Consider the following 27,617-nt stretch of genomic DNA (forward strand, 5'->3'; position numbering starts at 1 on the left):
GCTATTCCTCGGACTTTATATAAAAAAGAATGATATTTTTATATAAAGTTTGTTTAAACTTGACTAATATTTTTTGACAGAAATCAGCTGATTAAAGCGTTCATGTGCTAATTAAATTTTAAAATAATAATATGTTTTAAAAATTAAAATAGTAAGATGTTTTAAATAATGTTATAGTTCTTTTAATTCGATTAATATATTTTTGACAGTTATCAGCTGATTTCTGTCAAAAAATATTAATCGAGTGTGTAAAGTATTTAATTTTTATAACATATTTTTATTTTAAAATTTAATTAGCACATGAACGCTTTAATCAGCTGATTTCTGTAAAAAAATATTAACAAGGTGTTAATTTGTTAATTATATTTTAAAATAAAAATGTTATAAATAATAATAATTAAAATAATATGTTTTAAATAATATGTTATAATTTCTTAAACTTGATTCATATTTTTGACAGTTATCAGCTGATTTCTGTCAGAAAATATTAATCGCGAATAAGGCATTATAATATATTATTTACAACATATTACTATATATATTTTACATTTTATAACATATTATTATGTTAAAATTTAATTAACAAATTAACGCTCTATTAATATTTTTGACAGAAATCAGCTGATTGAAGTGTTAATTTGCTATTTAAATTTTAAAATAATAATATGTTTTAGTTCTTTTAATTCGATTAATATTTTTGACAGTTATCAGCTGATTTCTGCCAAAAAATATTAATCGAGTGTGTAAAGTATTATAACATTATTTACAACATTATTATGTGCAGCCACAGACACAAAAGAAAATAAATTCCAAAAAATTAAATTGTGGAAGATACGAAGCAAAAAATTACATAATAAAAATAATTATAATATTTTTCGTTAAACTGCGCACCTCCTCTCTTAAAAATAAATGTCTCGTTTATTAACTAACGAGCTACGTTAAAGTCAGCAAGAAGAGAAGAGGAATGAAAGACAACCGTCGCGGCGATTACTCCTTGATCTCCAGACCTTAACTCTCGGTGTCCCGAGAAGCATCCCCGGGGCGAGGACCCACCCACGGAATTCCTGCGCGTCTGTCGAGGGCCCATCTGTCGATTCGACGAATTCGGTTGGTTTGCGTTTCGGGATTTTTCGAAATCCTCACCGCGGGCCAAACGATGAGCTCTAATTACCTGTCGGTGCGCGATGATGGTGCCGGAGACTCGAGTATAGACACATTGCCCGAGTCCCTGGGGATAAATGTAGTTTCTATTGACCTTACCTATCTACGAAATCGGACGCTATACGTTGCCCAGTCTTCAGGAATGCCCTCCAAGGTGCAACGCCTCCTCGCTAATTTTACGTTCTTATTGCGGTTTATTTGATGATCTTTAGCAATTCGCATTTTTAGAATTCCAGATAACTATTAACTTATATATGGTAATGTTTGCTAATGTTGAAAAGAAAGTGAAAATTCTAATATATACCATGCAAGACATCTTTGACATTTTTTATTGCTCTATGTCTTTGGAATTTAAATATTGTGTATGTATGTATTATATATATAAAAGATAATTTTTAAGATTAGATTGTGCATAGTAAAAATTAAAAATAATTTTATATTCTACTTGGTACTTGTCAAACATTAAAAAAATAAAATTAATTCAGCGCGATTTAAGTATAGAATATAAAGAAAAAATAATAAAGCACTTTGCGTTGAATTATAATTTTTTACGCAGAAAAAGCGACACGATCATCATGTTGGAATACGTGATAAAAATAATGAAGCAAATATTTTTCCGAGAATACTCCTGAAGAATATTTTCTTTTCATTATCCATCTAAATCGCTCGATTAAAAGAATTAGCCTCTTAGAGCTAGGTATAGAGATTTGTGGTCGCCGGCATCACGAACAAGTGATTTCGCGCTTACGAGCAAGAAACAAGGAACTTAGGAAAAGGGACGCGCGATGATGCATTAGGCTAATCGTGCCGTTAAATAATTCATCATGCACGAAGCATTCAAATTAATAACGTATTACGAGAATCACCTCCAATCGAGAGCTCGAGCGCACGAATTGCTTTGTATACTCTATCATTTCCACAGAGGTTCTCATATACTTCTTCACCTCACAGTCTTTTCGACATTATCTTGATTTTTCAATAATTGTGTTATAATATTTGATATTATATTATTTAATTATTTCTTATATTATTGTGAGAACTTTATTTAAAAAAAAAAATAGCACAAGAATTGAATATGAAGCATCTAAAAGCAATTAAAATAATTCATCTTTCTGCAATTAATTGTAATAAAATAAAATGTACAAGAAAAATTAACTTATTAAATTTACATAAAGTAATTTAGGGACTAACATGGAATAATAATTAATTAATATTTTAATGCTTGTGAGACAAATTAAAATACATATTTTAATCTTTATTTTTTAATAGATGAAAAAAGTGGAAACATAAATACTCAAAAAACAAATATAACACTTATAAAAATAAAATTTTTTATTATACATCAAGAAAGATCTAGACATGAGAAAAATTCTGACATTTTGCACGATGCTGAAATAATGTTTTTTTAAATTATAACTTTCCTCGCGAAATGAAATAAATATATACATAAATAAGTAAGGTTTATTTTTTTCTATATACAACGAATTCTAAATTTATCACGCAGACCAGAAATGACCAGAATCACTTGTGACATTTTCTCATTGTACAACATTTATTGCTGTCCATTTACATTATTATAATATAAACGCTGTATAATTATTATCTTTTCGAGATTTCTGTTTTCACGATGTTGCTAAATTATAAAAATGTCGGATTCTTTTAAATGTCAAAACGTCCTTAAACTACCTTATACATAAGCTATTCTATTTCTCTATTGATTTTTATGACAAATCATTGATGATTAAAGTTGACATCATTAAATTGAAATAGACTGAATAGTTTTTATTTGATAGGGCCTTAAGAGCCGAACGCGGATGTTGATGCGTATTCCAACGAAATTTAATTTTTTCGCTGGAATTAAATTAATTGTGCATAGGGCACGAATTTTACTACTTGGTATACTGCCAAGTCTTGTATGGCATTTATTTCTTTAGGGGGGTTTAGGGGGGTTAGAGGGGATGTATAGAATAAAAATCTCAATTATGAGATTATTCCATACAAGACTTGGCAGTATACCAAGTAATAAAATTCGTGCCCTATGCACAATTAATTTAATTCCAGCGAAAAAATTAAATTTCGTTGGAATACGCATCAACATCCGCGTTCGGCTCTTAAGGCCCTATCACTTATATTTGTATTTATTACGGAAGAGCCTTAATAGTAATTCTTATAGTTTTTATTTTATCAGTGTGATCAAGTATCTAAGATATTCCTTCTCTCATTGTTTAATCCTGCTATTAGTATTATATATATATCTCTACCCAGAGCTTTTACTTGTATCTATTAGCAAGATTTCGTTATATTCGAAGAGAGACATCGCGCGAGAGGTACGACTGCGCACCCCTGGCAGTCCAAATCGCATTCAAATGAGGAAAGGAAGGGCGGCTCTCGTCGTAGGGCCCCCAAAAGCGAAACATCTCTGACCGCCGCGTGTAATCATTCTCGGAAGGGCGATTCCCCTGGCCGGGAGATGATAATAATAATTTGAATCGCGGCCACTTAGCATACGTGCAATTTGGCGCTTAAGACGATTCCGTCCTCCCCCTCGCCGACACAACCGTCGTCGTCCCCGGCTTGGGATATGGCAAGAGAGGACGGCGCGCACAGAGACGTGCCCTAGCCCCGGCCTGGCCATCATTCGGACCCAGAAATTCATAATCACCGACCCGGGATTGAACCCGGGGGCCTGCCCAGAGACACGATCCTTACGGGACCCGAATAAAATGCGACGAAACGCGCGTAATTTACGGGGCCCCTCTATTCTACCTCTCCGAGAAAGAGAGAGAGTCGCTCTTTCCTGCTTCGCGATACTTTAGTCTTTAATCGGTCGTAAATTATTGCGTTAGACGACGTTGTTATTCTCGTGGCTGTTTAAGGATACATTTGTGGTAGATCAAGACGAGAGAGAGAGACGATATATTGACACCTACACGCTGTGTTATTAACACCCAAATAATAGAATGTCAAAGTAACGGACTCGACTAATGATTATGACAGAAGCAAAAATAATTATAAGAGAGTTAAATTTAAATTTAGTTGAATGAGACAAAGCCTAAATTATATATTTATAAGTGTATAAAAATTTTTTGTACATGAGTGTGTTATGTGTCACGTGTTTTATACAGTAGATAGGATGTTAGCATTTCTTAGAAAAAAAAAAAAAAAACGTTAATTTATTTTCATCTAAATATAGTCTTTAAGGCTCTATAGCCCGTGGCGTTAATATAACTTTGCGTGACAGAAAATGTCGAGCACAACACAATTTTATGCAAAAAACATGGAATGAAAGAATTTGTCTAACCGGAAAGCCCGAGATTATTATAGGTATTTGCTCCAAAATATTTGCATGAATCTGGATGGCATGTCTAGCCATTAATTTAACCAGACATGCTTATAAGAGAAAAAACAGATTGAAAGACTAAACAATGAGCATCAAAATTTATTTTGTTACAATATACTAGAGAAATAGCGCGTCTGACATATATTAATTTATTTTTAATAGAAGTATGTTGTTTTCTGTCTCGATTATCTATTTTTTCTCTGCATTGTAATATTAAAAAGCTAATGCTTAATTTTTGGCATATAAGTTGTTAAACTACTAATATTTTTGTCCATATTGTATACATAATAAAAATTACAACCAGTCTGCTATTATACTCTGTTAGATGATCCCGTTAGATTTTTGTTCTCGCTAGATTTTATAAAAATTTATCGGCATTATTAAATATGAGAGATATTTTTTATTCTGTATTAATTCGGTCGCCTTCTTCTTATTAAATAACTTGACAGATATATTGTAACATCTATTCTCTGTCTCCCGATGAGCTTGCAAAAGACTATTTAGGGTCATTCGCGACTTAGCTAACGGGTGGAGATCGGTCGCGCATCCTCGCCATAACTTCACGTAATAGCCAATATCTCACGAGAGTCGTACAAACGTGAATCGGTTACTAGTTACTACTTACGTGAGTTAACATGATTTATCGCTCAACGTTAGCCGCTTACCGAGGTTGGTGAGAAGAAGCAAGAAGAATAGAGACGAAGAGAAAGAAAGAAAGAGAAGAGAGACGAACGCGCGAGGAGGGATGAAGAGCGCAAATCTCTCTTGGGAGGTTTCATTACAGCCAATTAAGGCCTTGTTTTAATCGTTCGCGCCTAATTGCAGACTCATTACTTTGTCTCTCGAGGGTAAATACGTCGAGCTAAGTACCCATGTCAAAATAAAGAATACGCGCACTCTTGAAATCATCAGTAGAAACGTAATATATTTTGAGATAGAAAATTTTTTAACATATGTAAAATATATATTTTTAAAAGAATCGATTTTTAAACTAAAAAAAATGAGTTTCAAAATGAAGATTAAGAACGAAGATTTAGACATATAAAAGATCAAATCAATAAGTAAAACAAGAATAGAAAGAAAATGTGTATCTAAAGGCGATATTTTTATAGGATTACCCCTGTAAAATTGAAAAAAAATATACGTCTTAAAGATGATTTTTTTTGCACATCTTCCGTTTTATTCCAAACATAAACATCGGATGCTGTGGATTCTGAACTCTAGCATCAGACTCGATATTTCAGTGTTCCGGACTTTTTCTCGATCCGCTTCTCGCATAGATTCGCCGTCAGTGATGCATCTCGAAATCGAAGGGCTTTCTGCTTCTCTTCTAAGCCCGGTCCTCTCTGGAGATGGAACCGGTCGCTCTTAATAACCACCCTCGCAACGCGCATGGCCTAAGGATCAACGGCGCGACCTGCAATCACGCCATAGACAACTCGCAGCGACTCGATCATTATCACGGCCAATAATCACCGGGAGACGTATTCCTCTAAGTGTTCTCCCTCCGTTAAAACGCACTTCGGACGGCGAACACCGATCCGGTCCACCACCAGCGGCTTCTCGATGAGCAAGAAAGCGGATCCTTCTCTCCTCCCCCGTTCTCCACGTTATTTGCCCGTCTCTTGGTCTCTCTTTAGCTCACTGTTATTTTCTCTGACCATTGGCGATAATCAAGGACCGCAGCCCGTCGCTGGATGGACGGCATCTCTAATCCGCGGCAATTACGCTGAGCGATTAAAAGATTTAATTGTCCGACGCGCCGGATCCCGCTCTAGAACGGAACGTTTCTTCGCCTTTCTTCGTGAGAAGGGCGGAGCGATCTCCATGATGTGGAGATAGAGCTCGCTAGGATTTTTCGTCGTCATTATGACTCGACAAAGTATTTTTCTTTTTTTTTTTTTTATTACGGCGGAAGCGACGAAAAAATCGGCCGAGCGAAAAATTTACCTTACTCGAAAGATGTTGATGATGACTTTCGAAGGTAATTTGATGAAGAACATGTAGAAAGGGCTATATAATAATGATAACTTGCGATGGCGAGTAAGATCAGTGACGAAGGATATGCAAAGCAGTGCCTACAAATCAAGGAATTATTTTTACGAAAAGGCAAATTATTCTGTATGATCAAAGAATTTAAGTGGTAGCTCTACAAGAGATCAAGCTTACACAACGACGATAATTGATGATGATAACTTAGCGATGCGAATAGCGAGTATATAGAGAATTTATTTAGAGAAGTACTTATGGAAACTCCACCGTCAAGGTAATATAATTAATTATGGAAACGGCATAACGATGTTTTAATTACATTTAATCATCTATCGTACAATCATATTTACTTATTTACTTATTCATTATCTAGCAACAAGTATGTCAAATAACAAATAACGATCTTCTTACAATTAGTATTTCTATCCGAGGAATTCTATCGCGCGGAGAAACATTCTATCGCTATCGAAATCGAATATCTCTTACAATCGAAAGGTTGATTTCCCTATGTTTTGATGATAAAATTGGTTACTAATAGTTGGTAATAATCGAATGCATTAAATTGTGGATTTTAATTGAATATTTGATAATTATTATCATATTTAATAATAGTTACCAAATACATTTAATTGGTTCGAATTTTGTGTTCATAGATATTAAGACAACTAAATAATTTAGCAGAAGTATTAAATATTTATAACATCCGTTATTAAATACTTGATAATTTAATCAATTTGTTTAACAATAAAAATGATATTAATTTAAATATTAAAAAATTACTGCATTTGTTCATTATATTTTTTATTTGTTCATTATATACATTAAATAATAAAAATTTTGTTCATTTAGCAAATTACAATTGAATTAAATAAACGTGTTGAAAATAATATGCTGTGTATTTTACAAAAATTGTCTGACAATAGTGTAAAATAATATTATAGAATTTATTATAAATTTAATGATGCAAATATCACAAGTTGTATATAATAAAAATTGTAAATAATAATAAATATTTAAAACATTAATATATAAAAATAAATTATACATATACACTCTCTTTATATTATATTATATTATATTTATATTATTAATCCTATATTATACTATATTATATTAACATAATTAATTTTTATTTATAATTCATATTTCTAATATATTTATAAATATTATATATAATAAATACTAGAAATATTAATTATATATTGAAATGTAATATAATATTAATATTTATTATTATATAAATGGATGTAAATATTATGTAGATTATTATGTAAACATAATAATATATTAATAATATACATTTATTATTAGGCTCTCTTTAGAGAGCAGAAGAAAAAATAACGGAGCTTTTGTGATCAAGACTTAGGGTCTTCTCAATAAACAGCCATTCTGTCACTGAGCTACTTCATCGCCTCGTTCTCAATACACTCCTCTGCTTGTCAACATATTTTTTTGATTACTATAATTAATAATAAAAATAATAATAAATGTTAATATTAAATATAAATTTATATTAAATATAATGTAAATTATTATTTTAATACATATTTATATTATACCATTAATTAGTATAATATAAATTTTATTTTATTTTTATATTATATTATTAATTAGTATAATTTAAATTATTATTAAATAAAATTAATAATTTAATATAATTTATAATTAATGTTAGTAATTAAAGATATTAAAATTAATTATGTTAAACATAATATTTAAAAAATTATATTAAATTAAAATTAAACTAATATAAGTAAAAAAATAAAGAAAAAAAGATACAAGACAACAAATTAACAATAGATTAATAAAAGAAAATTAAAAATAAGAAAATCTAAATAGTATTACACTCTAGCTAAAATATAGTAAATAAATATGTACATTTATAAAGTTGTGTAGTGCCATCTTTTCCATCGATTCGAATAATTGGTCAGTCACGCTTAATTTTAACGAATTTTGAAAGTTTTTGAAGATATTTCAACTGACTTTTGATTTGAGATGAGCGTATTTTTATCTTACGATTAACATCAAAATATATTTCTTTTAAGTAACTTTCTACAAATTGGCGTATCTAAAACAAATTTATATTATTTCAATATTTTCTCCGTATGAAAATAAGTCTTTTTGCATCATAAATAATAATTTTCAAAATAAAAAATAAACTTAATTAAAAACGGCTAATAATTGAAGATAATAGTTTAATTTTTAATTATAAAAATTTACCTTATAAAGTTGTTCTTCAGAGTACACATGATTAATAATATCAATTAATATTGCAACTGTATTGATTTCTCTATAAATATGAAATAGCAGGTTTACAATTAATGCACATAAAAAAAACGATATTACTAGCAGAATGTTTATGAAGGAAGATATAATTACCTCGGTGCTATTTTCTCAAATTTTGATAATATAAAATCAAGTATCGCACTATTCTTTGCATGCTTGGCAACAATGAAATGAAAACTGTCAACACAATCTTTGTCTTTTATTTTTCCTTTATGATTTTCGGATCCCATTAGCATATAGTTTTTAATAATAGCAATATTTTCAGAGCAACTCAGAAATTTTAAATATTTATTATCAGATTTTTCTATGTATATATTAAGTACATCGTGCCACATATTATTGCCCGATATCACCAAACCATTACAATATGTCCATTCTTCCCACCACGGCAGAAGTCTACGAGAAAGAAAAATGTATTATAAAAATTTAGTTTACTTATTTCATCTTGATCAAATAGTATATAAATCATGTCATAAAAGATACAAAAAAATATTACTGTTTTTCTATTTAAAAATCATATGATAAGAAAAATTACTTGTTTGTTTTATGATTTGCGAGATGTTGTTGCAATTTAGAAGCTGCTACTCTTTTGCAGTTAGGTTCATCGAGAATGCATGCCCATTTTATAGCTTCTTGCTTTAGACAATTAATAAGATAATCTTCATATCCATTAGATTCTTCATATCCAATGTCTTGAAGAAGCCCGTTCAATATTTTTTGCATTTTATTCTAAAAATTATTTTAGATTTATAGGAGTTCTTATTTATAAAAAGACAAAGTGTATAAAGTGTATATAAATATATATTTTTACTAAAATTTATTTTCTTTGATAAAATAAATGTAAGTCTAAATTTTTTCGATTCTTGTTTCGATGCTGCAAGTATACTATTATGCAAATATATTTACACATCTAATATAAATATAGTTGCTACATCATTTTTTGATATTAAACCGTTACATGAAATGTATTTTACAAAGTTTTTATTTTTGTATAAAAATATTCATAGAGCAAACAATAGATTATTATGAATTTTAGAGTATATTAATATGATATAATTTCTTCATAAAATTATCTTTACGATTTTACAAATTGAAATTGTAGATTGAAAAATTTTAGTTACTCTAAAAATGTACAGTAACAGAAAAAAATATTATATTAAACATTGCTCTATGATTTTAAAGTTTCAGATGTAACGTTATGAAGCATTAATTACTAATGAATTTTTTATTTAGTAACAATTTAGATACGAGCAAAATATATAAACATTAGTATTCAACGTTACATACAAGAAATATAATACAAAATTATATGAATAATGAAAAGTTAAAAATTTTGTAAATTTTGTACCTTTTAATCAAATAAAATTATAACAAAAACTAAATTAAATTTATTATTTTATCCTGTTGAAGAGATTATATGAGAATATAATATATTTATATAAAATCAATGTATTTTATACGGAACGATTGAATACGCACTATACATATTCTTATTTATGAAATTTATTACTACCTTAATATTGTAAACTCTTGTATCTGATAGTGGTAAAACGCTCGACATGTACTCAAAAGCTTTGATCATAGGATACCATGCTATATAATCTCTCTCTCGTGATAGATAATTCGTAAGTTTCCAAAATATAGAAGAATCGATTTGACTAGTCGTTAGGAAATAATACGCGTCATCGATGATTTGTGCACGATTGAGAACATGTATGTTCGTATATTCCATAGAGTTTAGATAATTCGCAATTTTGTTCCAGTTCTCAATATCATAATTGACACGATAGTATCCTGTCATATAATATAAATAAATTATTATTATTATAAACATAATAAAACATTTAAAAGATCAGAGAATTTTAGCATAAAGAAAATTACAAGGAATGCTATTAAATTTTTTAAATTTGTTAGATTCGTAACAAGAAGTTATTTTTTTAATGTAAACTATTGTTATTAATTATAGAATTATTTTATATTTGTCATTGTGTAATATTTTGTAGAATAAAACTGTATAAGAAGTTTTGTACGTAAATTAATTTTAGTTACACAAATAATGACTAGATCATGCATAGTGGTATGTATGCATAATGGAATTAAACATTTAAAAGAAAAATGGCAATAATGTCACACTTTATATAATATTTTACTCAACATGATAAAATTATTATACATATAAAATTATTATATTTATTGTAATGCATAATTATATAATATATATATTGAATGTACTAATAATATTATATTTCGTATTTAAAATAATATAATATTGCATTCAATATGTATAATACATAATTACATATGTAGTACTTATTAAAAACTTTAATAGTATGTATATATTTTTAAAAAGTAACGCAATGATTTTAAATTTACATTAATACAAGAGAGATATGAATAAAATATAGAATAAAATCTAATTTTAATTTTATGTGAAATAAAACATATAGGAACACAATAAATTTATTGAATAATATTTACCAGCTTGTTGTAAATTGATTATAATCCAGTCATCTTCACTGACATTGAATATATCAAAAGATAGTTTTGGCGATATAAATTTTAACCAAGTGACATTATGAAGTGAAATATTAAAATCGAAATTGTTCTTTGTAGTATAAGTTATAGGTATCCACAAATCGTACTTATCGCTATCAATTGAATCGAAATTTTCTAGCGATATATTTATATAACTAGCTTTAGAATAATAACGTCTTACTTTCAATATAGGATAATTTTTATGTTTTATCCAACCATCCATTTTTTCTGTTAAGTTACACTTATTTTTGTTAACCGATTTATCAAGAGCATCTTGCATAGCGATCCAAAATTGATTAGGTTTTATCTGATTAGCACGCGCACTAAATTTATTAAATTTAATATAATTAGGAGTTAATACATAACACGTATATTGTAAATAAATTGCATTAAAAAGATAAATTTAGTACTTAATTCGCCAACACACAACACATATATCTATATATCTATATATAGTTTAACTGTTACAATAGCCATACTTATAGCGCATATTTATAGTATTATATTCAATTTTCTGTGTGTGTGTGTGTGTGTGTGTGTGTGTGTGTGTGTGTGTGTGTTGACACACATTTATTAATTATTATATTTATTAAAATAATAATAATACTCACGTTTCGTTTAAATACCTTAAGATACCATTTTGAAACACCTCATTAGTAAGTAGATATTGCAGCATACGTAATATAGAAGATGCTACGATTTATGTTACACAATATATTTAAAAAAATACATTTTTGAAATAAATTTATTTAATAAAGCGTTCATAAATTCGTGAACTTAAAGAGAAATATTAAATTTTTAGCTTTAACTACATATATACACGCATATATTTTTTCCCTCTCTTTCTTTCTCTCCCTCTTTGTGTGTGTGTATATATAATATATTTATATTACATAAAATTTTTTTTTCTTACACTGTTCTAGTAAATGTATTAGGCAACAAACAAATTTATTGTTTATCTTTTAAATTTTTTAATGACATTTATGTTCCAGAATTTATGGAAAACAATCGTTTAATACATTTATTCAATCTTACCTTTGTTGTAACGAAGAGAAGAGGGAAGTGAATTGATTTCAGACAAATCGTAATTTTGTAAGAGGTTTTCATTGAAATAGGAATTTAAACGGAAAGATTCGTGTTGATCCTGAACTACGAGCAAATCCATCATTCGACAAAATTGGAAATTCTAGAAACAGAGATTTTAATGTGTTAAATAAATACTTGATGAAAAGAAGTTGTTGGGTATTAACAATACGCAGTGTAGAGCTTGTTATTTTATTTAAAAATTTTCTTATGGTTTACGAGGGTAACTTATAATATGTTATGTGTATACATATAATTTATAGATTTGATTATAAATTTAATTTATTGTCGAAATATTTTAAACAAGAAAGGGAAAGAAAAAGATAATTATATATTCTTTTTTATACTATTTTAATATGTACCATTTTCTGACTGAGAAACTTTTTTTATGGTTAAAATTTTATAAAAAGTTAAAAAATTCGAATAATTTGCACTCTAACTTCGACAGATAAAAAGTACAAAAAATTTAAGAATTTATTAATTATAATAACTGTAATAACTGTAATAAATATTTCATTTAATTACGTAGAGAAACTAACACTAAGAATATATTAAACAACCTTATCAATGATAAAGAGTTCTAAGAATCTAGTAAGTCCCTCATTTAACCAAGGCAATATATTATTGATGGATTCTTGTGCTATGCTATGTGCTATTAAGCGCATCGTTTTCATTGTGTCATGCGTCATGCCTAGTAATGATAGTTCTTTATTGATAACATTTGTTTCCCTAAAAATAATTAATGTATAATTAATGCACAATATTATTTATTAGACATTCTAATCAAAAATTCTTGTATATTAAACATATAATTAATCATTTTAAACATTAATTATATTGGATATAAGTATTAGTTCGGTTAGTAATTTTCAAATTATTTAAATTAATTGCTAAATTTTAATAAACAAAAAATGAATTCTTTTAAATAAAATACAAGATATGTCATGGTTTTATTACAGTATACACACACACAAAATATATATATATATATATATGTAGGTATATATATATTATCGATTAAAATTAATGAGTAGGCATAAAAAAATATATATTTCGAATTTTGAAATATGAAGTGTTAAATAATTTTGTTCTTTTGTCGATTAATTATCTTATTTTCATTATATAAATTACCTGTAAAGAACGAGACCCCAAGTTATTACAGCTTCTTCCGGAAAATCCGGGATTGCAACATAATTCACTATTGGAGACATTTTCAAAGTTATCATAGACCATTTATCTTCCAAAATCGTTGTAAAATAATGAGTAAAAAGATATATATGTGATGCATGTTGCATTAAGTTTTCTCTATGCCACATTTTAATCTTGTAATTATCGGAGATACTTATAAAATTGATCACTGCTATCGCTATGTAATTAGGAGACATTGGAGGAGTAGTATAAAAATGTGTCCACTTCATGTCTTTTTCAACTTTCTGCACATTTTGTACCGGCATATTTGACAAAGCATTGTACTTTGCCGAGTGCTTTACGGAAATGACAAATTTAGCCTTTAATTCTGGTTTGTCCCAACATGGAAATAATTGCCGTGCCCCAATTGCTTCAAGATGTGTTGCAATCAACCACCTATTTATATTTTAATAAGAGACATGATAAAAGTATTAGAGATAATTAATTTTTAATCATTATTGGAAATATTAGAGAAGTATTACTAGAGATTGTAAAAGCACAATTTATAAGAATAGTGCTTGAAAAATAATATTTAAACATATATATCATTCTTACTTATTATATTGTATGTTGACATTTTAACTCGTTTATTATATAAAGAAGTAAAATTTATATGCAACAAAAATTCAAATATAAAAGAAAAATTTTGCTTATTATTCAGAAGCTAATTATGTGACTGTAAGTGATAAGATCTGATGAAGTTTTACACAATAAGTAGTTTAAAGCTTTTAATGATTTGTAAAGAATAATAATATAAATAATATTTATATAAATATCAAGATATTCTCTTTTAATATTTTAACAATTACTTACACTTTTTCTCCGTTTGTATTGTTGTAAGAAGTTCTAAAGAGACTTTTGGTATTATTAGTTATTTTACCGAAGAATTCTATGTTTAAGGTGTAATTTCCGGGCATTAGTTGATCAGTAAAATCAATGATAATAATGTTTTTCTCATGATTATATAAATATCCCGTTGGTTTATAGATCAATTTTTTGTTCTTTCTAGACTGTACATTTTCATTAATCAATGTGGTTTCGGTAATAGCCAAGTTCACCGAATGCAATATTATATATTGCGTTTCGTTATTAATCGTAATGTTAATGTTTGATTCACCGCGGTATAAACCTTCTTCAATACTTAATATCAACTTGATCTTATAATCGATCGGTTTTATATTATCGGATAAATAATAATCAATTGTAGAAGATAAATTTTTTTCCAAATTTTTATATCCTGTAGGAAGAGCCGTCACGACGATGATTATGCCAAGATTCAATAACAATTTTAGAAATGCCATGCCAATTTTTGTTCTAGATATCTGCAAAATTATTTTCTTAGAAGAAGACAAATACAAACCAAATGCTGTTTAATATAACAATCGTATGATATTAATCGGACGTCATATTAAAAACGAAAAATGGTTAAGAGCGACTATATATATAATTCTGACATTTTCGTACAAAATCCTGATATTTATATTACTCTATTGTAATAAAAGTATTTGAAATATATTACTATTGCGATAAAAATATTTTGAAAATCAAAATGTAACGCTCAATTTGAAAGCGTTCGATTATTTTCGATCTAAGCCATACTATAAATGGATGTATATGTATAATAGATTGATATACATATATATATTAACTTGCTACTTTCTATTGTTATTCGTATTTTTTTAAGCAGAGTGTCTAAACAAATGAATAGTCGAAAACAGAGGGGATTTATTAATTTCTTATTAATATACTTTATTTTCACATGTATAAAATGCAAATGTGATCTAGATACAAACAAATGTTTTGTTTGTATTTTTTATGGTATATAAATCTTTCTTAACGACGAAAATTGGCATTTGTTGGTCGTTCGCTCAGTACATCCTGCTCAATGTAACTTTGAAGAATATTTATAATAAATAGATATGTATTACAAAAAGATATGTAAGGCAAAGCATGCACTAAATGTTTCTAAACCATGCATACATATAGTGTATTGTATAAGATATACAATAAATAAAATATGTTTAATTTAAAACTCTAAAGAACTGTTTACATTATTTTTCTGAGTTTAGCATCTTTTTGATATATAGGTAATATCATAATATACATGCTTGAAATTGTTTTATACTACAATATATATATATATTAAAATTTTAAAAAGAAGAGAAATGATTGGAGTATAATAACATAAAAAGGAAAGTATTAATTTGAGATAACTCTACAAGATAATCTTGAGGAAATAGAACTGTGCGCTCGTTGTACTTGTATAATGTAGGACCATTTTAAATTGTGTTCTATACCATTTTTTCAGTTTAAAAGAGAATAATGTGTATTAACTTGCTTCATTTCTGATAACTCACCTTGTGTACTAAAAGTGTAATGATTAAGAAATAATTCTTTGTAACACTTAATACATTAGAGCAGCGATTAACGTATTATTTCCACAATCTTTTAATATCGAAGATGTACCTATACACGTCTTATCACTTTGAGAGGTCATCGAAAACTAACATCGATGCCGGTAACCGAAATAATACATACATGTAATGTTATATAAACAACTTCTACAATATTGTACACACAGATATCTTGCTAATCGATATATTATATAGCTTCTGCAAAATTAATACAAAATTTTCAAGACTATTAAATATTTCCACATTGTTGGTGACAAATAAATTTCATAAATTTTTGCAAGCTAAATAATTTTTTTAGATTTTTGGGTTATAAATAACATATAATTTTTTCAATTTAAAACATTGTTCAAATTATTAAAACTTTAAGTGCGGATTTCTTAAATTACAGTGATTTGTAGTTCTGCGGTTTTTGGTAAAGCTGGCAAACTCAATATTCTTTGATCAAAATAGAACTAATTTTTTTCCAGAGTAATATCAATACAATATAATTATCTAATTATTATTAGGAGAAATTACGTCACAAATAGGTAGTGTTATCAGAAATTTATTTTTTATTAGCCATTTTTTATCATATCTAATGCATGATAAATATTATACAGGCAATATTTATTATAAATCCAAGAATGTTAACACACTATAAATTAAATTAATATATTAAATAATAATATAAATATTATAAATATTAATATATAAAAATATACAAAAATAAACATTTAATATTATTATTATAATATTAATATTATATATTATATTAATATTATAATATTAATATTAAAATTTAATATAAATATTACAATTTAATATTAATATTATATATTAATGCTGTAAACCTCTATTCTTAACATTAATAATAATTTTTATTATTTATAAAAAATTAATAATTAATGTTAACATTAATTATAACATGTTAATTATATAATAAATTTTATGTTTGTTTTTAGTATTAATAGCTAAAAATAATATTAAATAAAAAAAATGTAATGGAAAAGTAATGGAATTATTAACAATAGATGGATAAAATATAATATTAAAAATATATAAACAATATAAAAATTTAGTAATAAAATTAAATAAATTTTTAACTACTTATAAAATATAAATATCTACAAGCAATGTATAAAATTACCAATTTCCATTGATTTAGTTAATTGGTTGATTTGTAAATTGGACTTAATTTATAAGTATTTGTAGATAGTTCATCTGATCCTTGATTTCAGATAAACGTATTTCAATTTTGCGTTTAACGTCCAAAATCAGCTCTTTAGCAAAATCTTCCGCGAATTTGCGTATCTAAAAAACAAATTTCAACATTTTCTATAAATAGTTAATTTATTCTTTCACATTATAAGAGTTTAATTTTTATTTGAATATTTTCACATACATATCTGACGCGTCATAATATATGTATATGTATATAAACAGATAAATGGTATAATATAAAAATAATATGATATAAATAAGTATAATTGAAAGATATTAATGATTTAAAAATAAAGATTTTATTATTATTATTATTATTAATTTGTATAAAATTTACCGAATCAAGTTGTTCCTCCGTATACACATGATTAATAATCTCGATTAGTGCTGCAACTTTACTGATTTCTCTATAGATATACGAAATAGTAAATTTATAATTAATATCTATATAAACTTTTACGATTTATTACTAACAAAATTCATTTATGAAGAAAGATATAATTACCTCGGTACTTTCTCAAAATGTGATAAAATATAATCAAGCATGTTGTTATTCTTTACATGCTTAGCAACAATGGAATGAAAACTGTGGACACGGTCCTTGTCTTTTATTTTTTTTTCATTATATTTTTCAGATACCATTAGCGTCATATAGTTTTGAATGATATTAATATTTTCAGAGCAAGCCAGAAATTTTAAATATTTATGATCAGATTCTTCTGTGTGTACATTTAATACGTCGTTCCAAGTAGTATCGCCCGACATTGCTAAACCATTACAATATGTCCATTTTTCCCACCATGGTAAAAGTCTATGATATTGAAAAAGAAAATAAAAATTTAGTTTACTTAGCTTGATCAAATAGCACATAAATCATGTCGCATGGAAGATGCAATAGAAAAATGTTATTCTTTTTATTTAAGAATGTGATAAGAATAAAAGAAAATTACTTATTCATTGTACGATTTGCGAGATGCTGTTGCAATTTAGAAGTTGCTATTTGCTGGCACTTAAGTTCGCCGAGAATACATGCCCATCTTGTAGCTTCTTGTATTAGATAATTAATAAAATAGTGCTCCTGAATATCTTCGTTGTATCCTACATTCTGAAGAAGCCTATTCAGCATATTTCCTATTTTTGTCTATAAAAATCATTAAATAATATAAAATATGAATTTAATAAATAATATAATAATATGAATTTTCTATCAGTTCTTGTTTATAAAAAAAGCGTATTGTGTGTGTGTATACGAATTAATATCTTTATTAGAACCTTCCTTGACTGATAAAAGAAATAAAATTAATTTCTGCAATTTTTTCTGCATAAATATGTTGCATATGCATGCAAATAATAGATACATTTATATTATAATTTAGATAATATAAATGTATCTATTATTTGCATGCATATGCAACATATTTATGCAGAAAAAATTGCAGAAATTAATTAAATAGATAATATAAATATATAATATAAATATATAATGTAATGTATATAATATAATATAGTAAATATATATATAATAAAAAATTTGTTATATATAATTTAATATAATTTTAATATTAACGCACACTACATACATATATGAGATATATTTAAGAGATTCCAGTTTATTGCAAAATTTTTATAAAACAAACATTTCCTGATTAATTATTATAAATTTATATATATATATATATATATATATATATACTATATATATGTATAATATTTATACAATTACTATCTTTTTTTACTAATTTATCTTAATTTTTGTAAATTGTAAAGTTCTACGAAATATTTAGCAACAAAAAAAATGTATATTAATAAAACGTTATATAATTTTATATTCAATATTATATGTATAATATTGTGTAATGTGATAATTTCCAAATTTAATATAACTTTATATATAAAATGTTAGCTAATGATATGTTCATTTAATAGAATTTTAATATAAAAAAAAAATTAAATATTAGTATTCAATATTTAAAAAGTAGACATAGTATAAAGCTAAAAACAATTAGTAATTAATTTTTTTTTTTACTTTTTAGTCAAATAAGATTGTATATAAAAATATAATTGAATTTTTCCATCAAATGTAATTTTATTTTTTATCATTTTTGAGATTATATGGAATTAATTTATATAAATATAAATTGAGTATTACATAGGCTATAGGAGCACGTAGGCGGATTTCGGTGCGTTGATTCCAACGAAAATTAAGTTTTCGTTGGAATCAAATAATTGTGCACGGGGCAACGAAAACTTAATTTTCGTTGGAATCAACGCACCGAAATCCGCGTACGTGCTCCTATAGCCTATGTAATACTCAATTTATATTTAATATAGAAGGAGCCTTTAAAAATTCTTAATGTTTATAGTTTATATAAAATCAATATTTTATATGTAACAATTTAATACACAATATATATATTATTTATAAAATTTATTATTACCTTAATATTATAAACTCTTCTATCTGATAATGGAAAAACACTCGACATATACTCAAGACTTTTGATCATAGGATACCATGCTATATAATCTCTCTCTTGCGATAGATAATTCGTGAGTCTCCAAAATACAGAAGAATCGATTTGACTAGTCGTTAGGAAATAATACGCATCATCGATGATTTGTGCACGATTGAGAACATGTATGTTTGTATATTCCATAGAGTTTAGATAATTCGCAATTTTGTTCCAGTTCTCAGTATCATAATTGACACGATAATATCCTGTCATATAATATAAATAAATTATTATTATTATAAACATTTAAAAGATCAGAGAATTTTAGCATATTTAGCATAAAGAAAATTACATTGCATTTTAACATAAAGAAAATTACAAGGAATGCTATTAAATTTTTTAAATTTGTTAGATTCGTAACAAGAAGTTATTTTTTTAATGTAAACTATTGTTATTAATTATAGAATTATTTTATATTTGTTATTGTGTAATATTTTGTAGAATAAAACTGTATGAGAAGTTCTGTACACAAATTGATTTTAAAGTTAATTACACATAAATAATAATCAAAAATAGATCATGTGACATGTATGCATAATGAAACTTAACTCGTTGTTAGTTTAATGGCAATAATATACTACATATAATATTTTACTTAATGTTAGAAAAGTATATACATATTTTACTCAACATTACAAAATTATTACTGTAATACATATTTACTGTAACGCATAATTAATAAGTATATATATTACACATATTTAATGTAATATATCGTATATTTAAAATAATATATAATTATGTGTATATATTTAATTGTAACGCATTATTTTAAATTTACATTAGTTACGAGTAAGAGAGATATGAATAAAACTATAGAATAAAATAAAATTTCAATTATATAAAATAAACATAGAAGCATAATAAATTTATTGATTAATATTTACCAGTTTGTTGTAAATTAATTATAATCCAATCATCTTTTTTGAAATGTTTAAATTCATCAATACATAATACTTTTTGTGACGTAGAGAACCACACGACATTACGATGAGATGTCTTATTAAAATCGGGATTTTTCTGTGTAGTATAAGTTATAGGTATCCATAAATTATACTTGTTAATATCATATGAATCAAAATTTTCTAACACTATATTTATGCAACCAGCATAATCGGGTATTACTTTCAATATAGGATAATTTTTATATTTTATCCAACCATTCATTTTTTCTGTTAAATCACATTTGTTTTCATTATCCCATTTATTTAGAGCTCTTTGCATAGATTGCCAAAACGCTTTGGGTGTCCAAAAGTGTCTATAGAATAAAAATAAACTACTTAAATTTGTAAAACTTTAAATATTATTAAGAGTTAATAAAAATAACTATACAAATAACTTGTTTTACTTGTTTTAAACAATAAAAAATACAAATAATGTTATGATATTGAAATGCGCGTAATGATAATTTTATTATAAACGGTAGAAATTTACGGTAAACGTAAAGAAAACTTTAATATTAATCTCATTTTTTTAAATTAAATATTTATAATAAAATTTGAATAATACAAAATTTTGAGAATAAGATATTACAGTGCAAAGGTAATTTAAAACTAATATTATAACAAATATGTTTGATTTATTTTATCATCTATGTGTAATATATACTCAAATAAATAATATATATAATATTTTACTTACTTTAATTTTAAATATATCCTCATACCTTGTCGGAACACATTATCGGTAAGTAAATGTTGCAACATACGCAATATAGAAACTGCTACAATTTACATTAAACAATATATTATTAAACATGCTTAAATAAATTTATTATAATATTCATAAGTTTATCAATTAGTTGATCTCGTATAGACAAACTAAATTAAATTAATTAGAAGAGGTTAACACATTAAATATATATGTATATATATAATTTATCTTGCAAATTTATATTTAAATTAAAAAATTTATAGAATTTATTGTTTAATTACATTTATTCAGCCTTACCTGTATTGTAACGAAAAGAAGAAGGAAGTGAATTAATTTCAAGTAACTTGTTGGTTTGTAAGAGATTCCTATTGAAATAAGAGTTTAACCGGAAAGATTCATGTTGATTTTCGACTACAAGTAAATCCATTCTTCGAGAATTATTGTACATCTAAAAACAAAAATTTTTATATTTTTGTAAAATAAAACCTTAATGTCGAAGATTTTAATATTAAATAAATATTTAGTCAAGAAATATTCGCATTAGCAATATATATTTGAAGCAATTGCTTTTGCTTTTATTGAGAAAAAAATTTAATATTTTATTAATTTTTTGTCAGTAAATTTTAAAATATTATGTCTAGAATAGGTTATAAGTATGTAATTATTTCAAAATTAAATATTGTTGTAAGATTTCAAAGAAGAAAAAATAAAAAAGAACGATAATTGCGTTCTTTTTCTACTAACAATGAGTAATTTAACTTTAAATGTACATAGTAATTTTGAACAGAAATTCTTTTTCTATATTTTAAAATTATATTTCGAAATTTTTTATAAAAAATTTAAAAAGTTAAACAATCAACACTTTGATCTTATTAAAACAAAAACATATATGTATAAGAATATAAAAAACATAAGAATTTTTTAACAGTTGCAACAAGCATTTTTTAACTGTAAGTAAGTAAACTAGTGTTAAGAATATAATAAATATAACCTTATCATAAGTATACGCGAGAGCGAAATTACCAAATCCCTCCTTCAACGAATATGGAATATCATTGAGAAATTCATCTATCATGTTACGTGCTATTAAATACTCCAGCTTTATTCTGCTCGTAATGTCTACATTGTTTGGTTCATAAAAAATATCTGCTTCTCTAAAAATTATTAAAATCTGTTAAAAATTTTTGTAAAGCATTATAATATATATTATACATTATAATAAACATAAAATTTAAATTCTAACGCGATTAATTTTATTAGACTTATTAGTTTTCATTAACTGTCGTGGAAAAAGGATCATTTAAATAAGTCAGCATTTGCTTTTCTATATCTTATAGAGATTTATGTGATAACAAATATGCTAGATATAGCAACAAGAGAGAGAGAATTTGCATTCTTCTAGTATTAGATATGTAAAATCTAATTAAAAGATTAAATGCTAATTTTTTAATTTTTAATTTGATATGGAAAATGTCCATTACATATATATTGACATTGATTTATAATCAATGTAAACATGTGTCATATTTAAATGTCATATTTAAGAAATTTGAAATGTAGAATATAAAAATAGTTTTTCGTCTTTTTATAAAGAAAAAAAGAAAGAAAGAGAAAAAGAGAAAAAAAAGAGAAAGAGAGAAAGAATTTTTATACTTTTCTATCTTTTTATTACCTGTAAAGGACGAGTCCCCAAGTTGCCATAACTTTTTCTGGGAAATCCGGGATTGCAATATAATCTACTTTCGGAATTATATTCACACTTAACATATTCCAATCACGTTGTAAATTGATAGTGAAAGAGGTAAAGTTATAATATGCAAATGATTCATATTTTATTTCTTCTCTAAACCATAATTTCGGATAATGAGAAATATGTGAATTAGATATACGAATTATGTCATCCCGAAACTCATTATGTGTTTTATAAACGATTATCGCGATCGCTACGAGATGAGAAGACATTACAGGAGTGGTATTAAAGTGTGTCCATCTCATGCCATTTTCAACGTTGTGCACTTCTCGTATCGGCATATTTGACAAAGCCGTGTACTTTTGAGGATGCTTCACGGAAATCGTAAATTTGGCCTTGAGTTTTGGCTCATCCCAACATGGAAATAAATGTCGTGCTCCAGTTTTCTGCAGATATGTTGCGAATAACCACCTGCTACAATTTGATGAGAAATACGTTTTAAATAATAAAATTGCAATTATTATTAGCACAAAAATATTTGATATTTCGATTGGAAATCGTACGTTTTATGAATGTTTAAATAATGTAATATTAATCTTATATATATCTTTTTTTCATATAATTATCATCTTACTATTTTTTTTGTTTAATACTTTCTTTGTATAGTAATATATATAGTATAAGATTCACTTGTATGTGATATTTGTTTAAAATATATAATTTTAAAATAAATGCAATAATTAAAGCACATTTCAAAATTCTTATTTCGCTTTCGATGTATATAGTTCATCTTCATCTTTCAAAAATAAGTTTTATTTAATTGACATATAAACTCGATTAAATAGAAAGGTGTAAATCATCACATTTAAATATAAAAATATAAAAAAATTATATATTTGCATTGTAGAAAAGTTATGTATTATGTGTATTATTATAGAGTGATGTCTTATTAATTTTTTTTTTACACAATATATAAAGATTTAACAAGACGATAGCGATAATAAAAATAGTTTGTACAGATGTACTAAGCGTTTTAATGTGTATATAAATGGTGATTATATAAGTATAAAAATGGTCTAAATATTTTAACACAAACTTACATTGTATCTCCTTCATTATGTTTGTAGGAAGTTCTAAAGAGACCTTCGGTATTATTAGTTGCTTTACCAAGGAATTCTATGTTTAAAATATAATTTCCTGCTAATATTTTATCGTTAAAATGAATGATGAAAATATTTGTCTCATGAGTATACGAATATTGTATTGGTTTATAAACCGATTTTTTAATATTATTCTTAGAGTCTTGTAACTCTTTGTTAATTACTAGTGTGGTTTCGGTAACAACCAGATTTACTAAATGCAGTTCTATATATTGTGTTTCTTCATAAATATCGATATTGATGTTTGATTCACCGCGATATATATCTTCTTCGATAGGTAATGTCAATTCGATGTTATAATAATTCGGTTTTATGTTATTTGATAAAGGATATTTAACTGCGGATTGTATCTTATCCGTCCAATTTTCATCTGAGAAAGCCGCAGCAGCGATAATTATACAGAGATTTATTAATAATTTTAGGATTGCCATGCCAATTTTTATTTAAGGTATCTACAAAATTATATGCTCTGTTAAAAAAAAAACAAATACAAATAAAATGCAGCATGTATATGCTTTTATCGCGTAATTGTTAAAAAAAAATAAAGAGCAATTATATATAATCTTTATACACACACACACACACACACACACACACACACACACACACACACACACACATGTAGATTTTTTATTTTTATATATGTATACTCTGCTATAATAAAATCTTATCTTGAAGATTATAAATTTTAGTTTTTAAATGTTAAATGTTCGTTTCAAGAGCTTTTGAATATTTTTATCACGCACTACAGAGATGTATGTAATAGGTCAGTGTATATAATTTATCACATATTGCTTGTTATTTTCTCAAGGAGAATATATGTAAACAAACAATCGAAAATAAATCAGAAATTTAAATTTTCTAGACTTCTTATCTTACATAAATTAATTAAATCGAACGCAGTTTAAATAAGTAACAAATATTCTGTACTTATTTTTTATGATATACATTTTTCTTAATGATACAAATTGACATTTGTTATTTGTAGTCGTTTGTTCGCAAAATACAATTCAGTTTAATATAATTTTGAAGCACATTTATCATAACTACTTATTATACGAAAAATGTGGATAATACGAAACGTTTTTAAACTTGCATATGCATATTGCATATAGTGTGTCCAGTATAAATAAACTTTAAACTTTATGTAAAAATGTTCTTTATATATTTTTTTTTTGAGTTTAGTATCTTTGATATATTACATTAAAATACATGCTTAAATCATTTTTGCGTTACTCTAAAAAAATAGAAATAATAGAAACATGTGTGATGACATGAAAAATATATAAATGCTCTTGAAATAATTCTGAAAAGATAGAATTATGGAAATAGAACTATGTGCCCGTCATACTTGTGCTTTGAGACAATTTAAATTATGTTGTACACACATTATTTTTATATTAAAAAAGAAAAATATGTATTTATAATATACTTTATTCCTAATAACTTACCCTGATAAAATTGTCTGCCAATCTAGAAACAGTTCTTTGTAACAATTAGTAGTAATTAACGTATTATTTTCACAACCTTTTACTGTCGCGAATATATCTGTACGATTGCCATGTTACCACTTCGAAAGGTTATCGAAAACTAACATCGATACCGGTAACGCGTGAATTATAAACATGTGGTGTGTTATGTGAACACAACTCTTATGATTATACTCATTCTTAGATAATATCACAATTTCAATAATATTGTTTCAAAATTTAGAGCAAAAAGTTTCCAAAACAAATAAAAACTGAGATTTAAGAAGTTGATTGAAAATGTATTAAATATATATGAAAAGAGTAGCAAAATTCATATACACGTATTTATTATATTATACAATTAATATACAATTATTATTATATTATACAACATATACATGTATTTATATTATTAACAATTGGAAATCGATACTTTTTACCGCTGACCCTATGCGACGCATCCTTATTTTATGTATATCATATTAAAAAATTTGTACGCTGGTGTCTGCATGGTACCAAAAGATTCTGTAATCAATGTACTATTAAAATGTATAATCGATGAATTTTTGGCTCGTCTTAAAATATTAGAAATCGATACTTTTTTGACGCGGACCCTGTGCGACGCATCCTTATTTTATGTTTATCGTATTAAAAAATTTGTACGCTGGTGTCTGCATGGTACCAAAAGATTCTGTAATCTATGTACTATTAAAATGTATAATCGATGAATTTTTGGCTCGTCTTAAAATATTAGAAATCCATACTTTTTTGACGCGGACCCTGTGCGACGCATAGTTATTTTATATTTATCGTATTAAAAAATTTGTACGCTGGTGTCTGCATGGTACCAAAAGATTCAGTAATCAATGTACTATCAAAATGTATAATCGATGAATTTTTGGCTCGTCTCAAAATATTGGAAATCGATACTTTTTACCGCTGACCCTATGCGACGCATCCTTATTTTATGTATATCATATTAAAAAATTTGTACGCTGGTGTCTGCTTAGTACCAAATGATTCTGTAATCAATGTACTAATAAAATGTATAATCGATGAATTTTTGGCTCGTCTTAAAATATTGGAAATCGATACTTTTTACCGCTGACCCTATGCGACGCAACCTTATTTTATGTATATCAAGTTAAAAAATTTGTACGCTGATATCTGTTTGGTACCAAATGATTCTGTAATCAATGTACTATTAAAATGTATAATCGATGAATTTTTGGCTCGTCTTAAAATATTAGAAATTGATACTTTTTTGACGCGGACCCTGTGCGACGCATCCTTATTTTATGTTTACCGTATTAAAAAATTTGTACGCTGGTGTCTGCATGGTACGAAAAGATTTTGTAATCAATGTACTAATAAAATGTATAATCGATGAATTTTTGGCTCGTCTCAAAATATTGGAAATCGATACTTTTTACCGCTGCTCCTATGCAACGCATCCTTAATTTATGTATAGCAAATGAAAAAGTTTGTACGCTGTTGTCTGCTTGGTACCAAAAGATTCTGTAATCAATGTACTATTAAAATGTATAATCGATGAATTTTTGGCTCGTCTCAAAATATTGGAAATCGATACTTTTTACCGCTGACCCTATGCGACGCAACCTTATTTTATGTATATCAAGTTAAAAAATATGTACGCTGGTGTCTGTTTGGTACCAAATGATTCTGTAATCAATGTACCATTAAAATGTATAATCGATGAATTTTTGGCTCGTCTTAAAATATTGGAAATCGATACATTTTTGACGCGGACCCTGTGCGACGCAACCTTATTTTATGTTTATCGTATTAAAAAATTTGTACGCTGGTGTCTGTTTGGTACCAAATGATTCAGTAATCAATGTACTAATAAAATGTATAATCGATGAATTTTTGGCTCGTCTTAAAATATTAGAAATCCATACTTATTTGACGC

At 26.2% G+C, this 27,617-nt stretch overlaps 1 protein-coding gene and 1 long non-coding RNA gene across 3 annotated transcripts in view; both read right to left on the minus strand.

Annotated features, from left to right (window-relative positions):
• LOC145939787 (uncharacterized) overlaps window positions 1–27,617 on the minus strand; it is a 268,796-nt gene that overhangs the window by 73,199 nt on the left and 167,980 nt on the right. The window lies entirely within an intron of this gene.
• Window positions 7,829–25,777, minus strand: LOC145939312 (glutamyl aminopeptidase-like). Its single transcript, XM_083043544.1, has 20 exons — window positions 25,667–25,777; window positions 24,156–24,667; window positions 23,038–23,529; window positions 22,357–22,519; window positions 21,663–21,813; window positions 21,354–21,435; window positions 20,600–20,970; window positions 19,638–19,918; window positions 18,150–18,340; window positions 17,705–18,010; window positions 17,537–17,606; window positions 17,223–17,289; window positions 13,529–13,955; window positions 11,258–11,637; window positions 10,293–10,573; window positions 9,315–9,508; window positions 8,873–9,175; window positions 8,714–8,783; window positions 8,372–8,561; window positions 7,829–7,952 (listed from the first exon to the last, which is right to left on the minus strand). The coding sequence occupies exons 2-19, from the start codon at window positions 24,644–24,646 to the stop codon at window positions 8,421–8,423; spliced, it is 4,461 nt and encodes a 1,486-aa protein (XP_082899670.1). The 5' UTR covers window positions 24,647–24,667; window positions 25,667–25,777; the 3' UTR covers window positions 7,829–7,952; window positions 8,372–8,420.

Source organism: Prenolepis imparis, unplaced genomic scaffold (genome assembly GCF_030444845.1).
Source record: "Prenolepis imparis isolate NDT839.2.m4 unplaced genomic scaffold, iyPreImpa1.0 SCAF_8, whole genome shotgun sequence".
Lineage (NCBI taxonomy): Eukaryota > Metazoa > Arthropoda > Insecta > Hymenoptera > Formicidae > Prenolepis > Prenolepis imparis.

Excerpts from the sequence above, each read along its gene's own strand:
- LOC145939312 (XM_083043544.1), bottom strand. The coding sequence starts at position 24,646 with ATGGCAATCCTAAAATTATTAATAAATCTCTGTATAATTATCGCTGCT. Across the intron at positions 19,919-20,599 it reads AATTAATTTACAACAAACTG|GATATTATCGTGTCAATTAT; the intron begins GTAAATATTAAT and ends ATTATATGACAG. Across the intron at positions 9,509-10,292 it reads CAAGAGTTTACAATATTAAG|AATAAAATGCAAAAAATATT; the intron begins GTAGTAATAAAT and ends AATAATTTTTAG.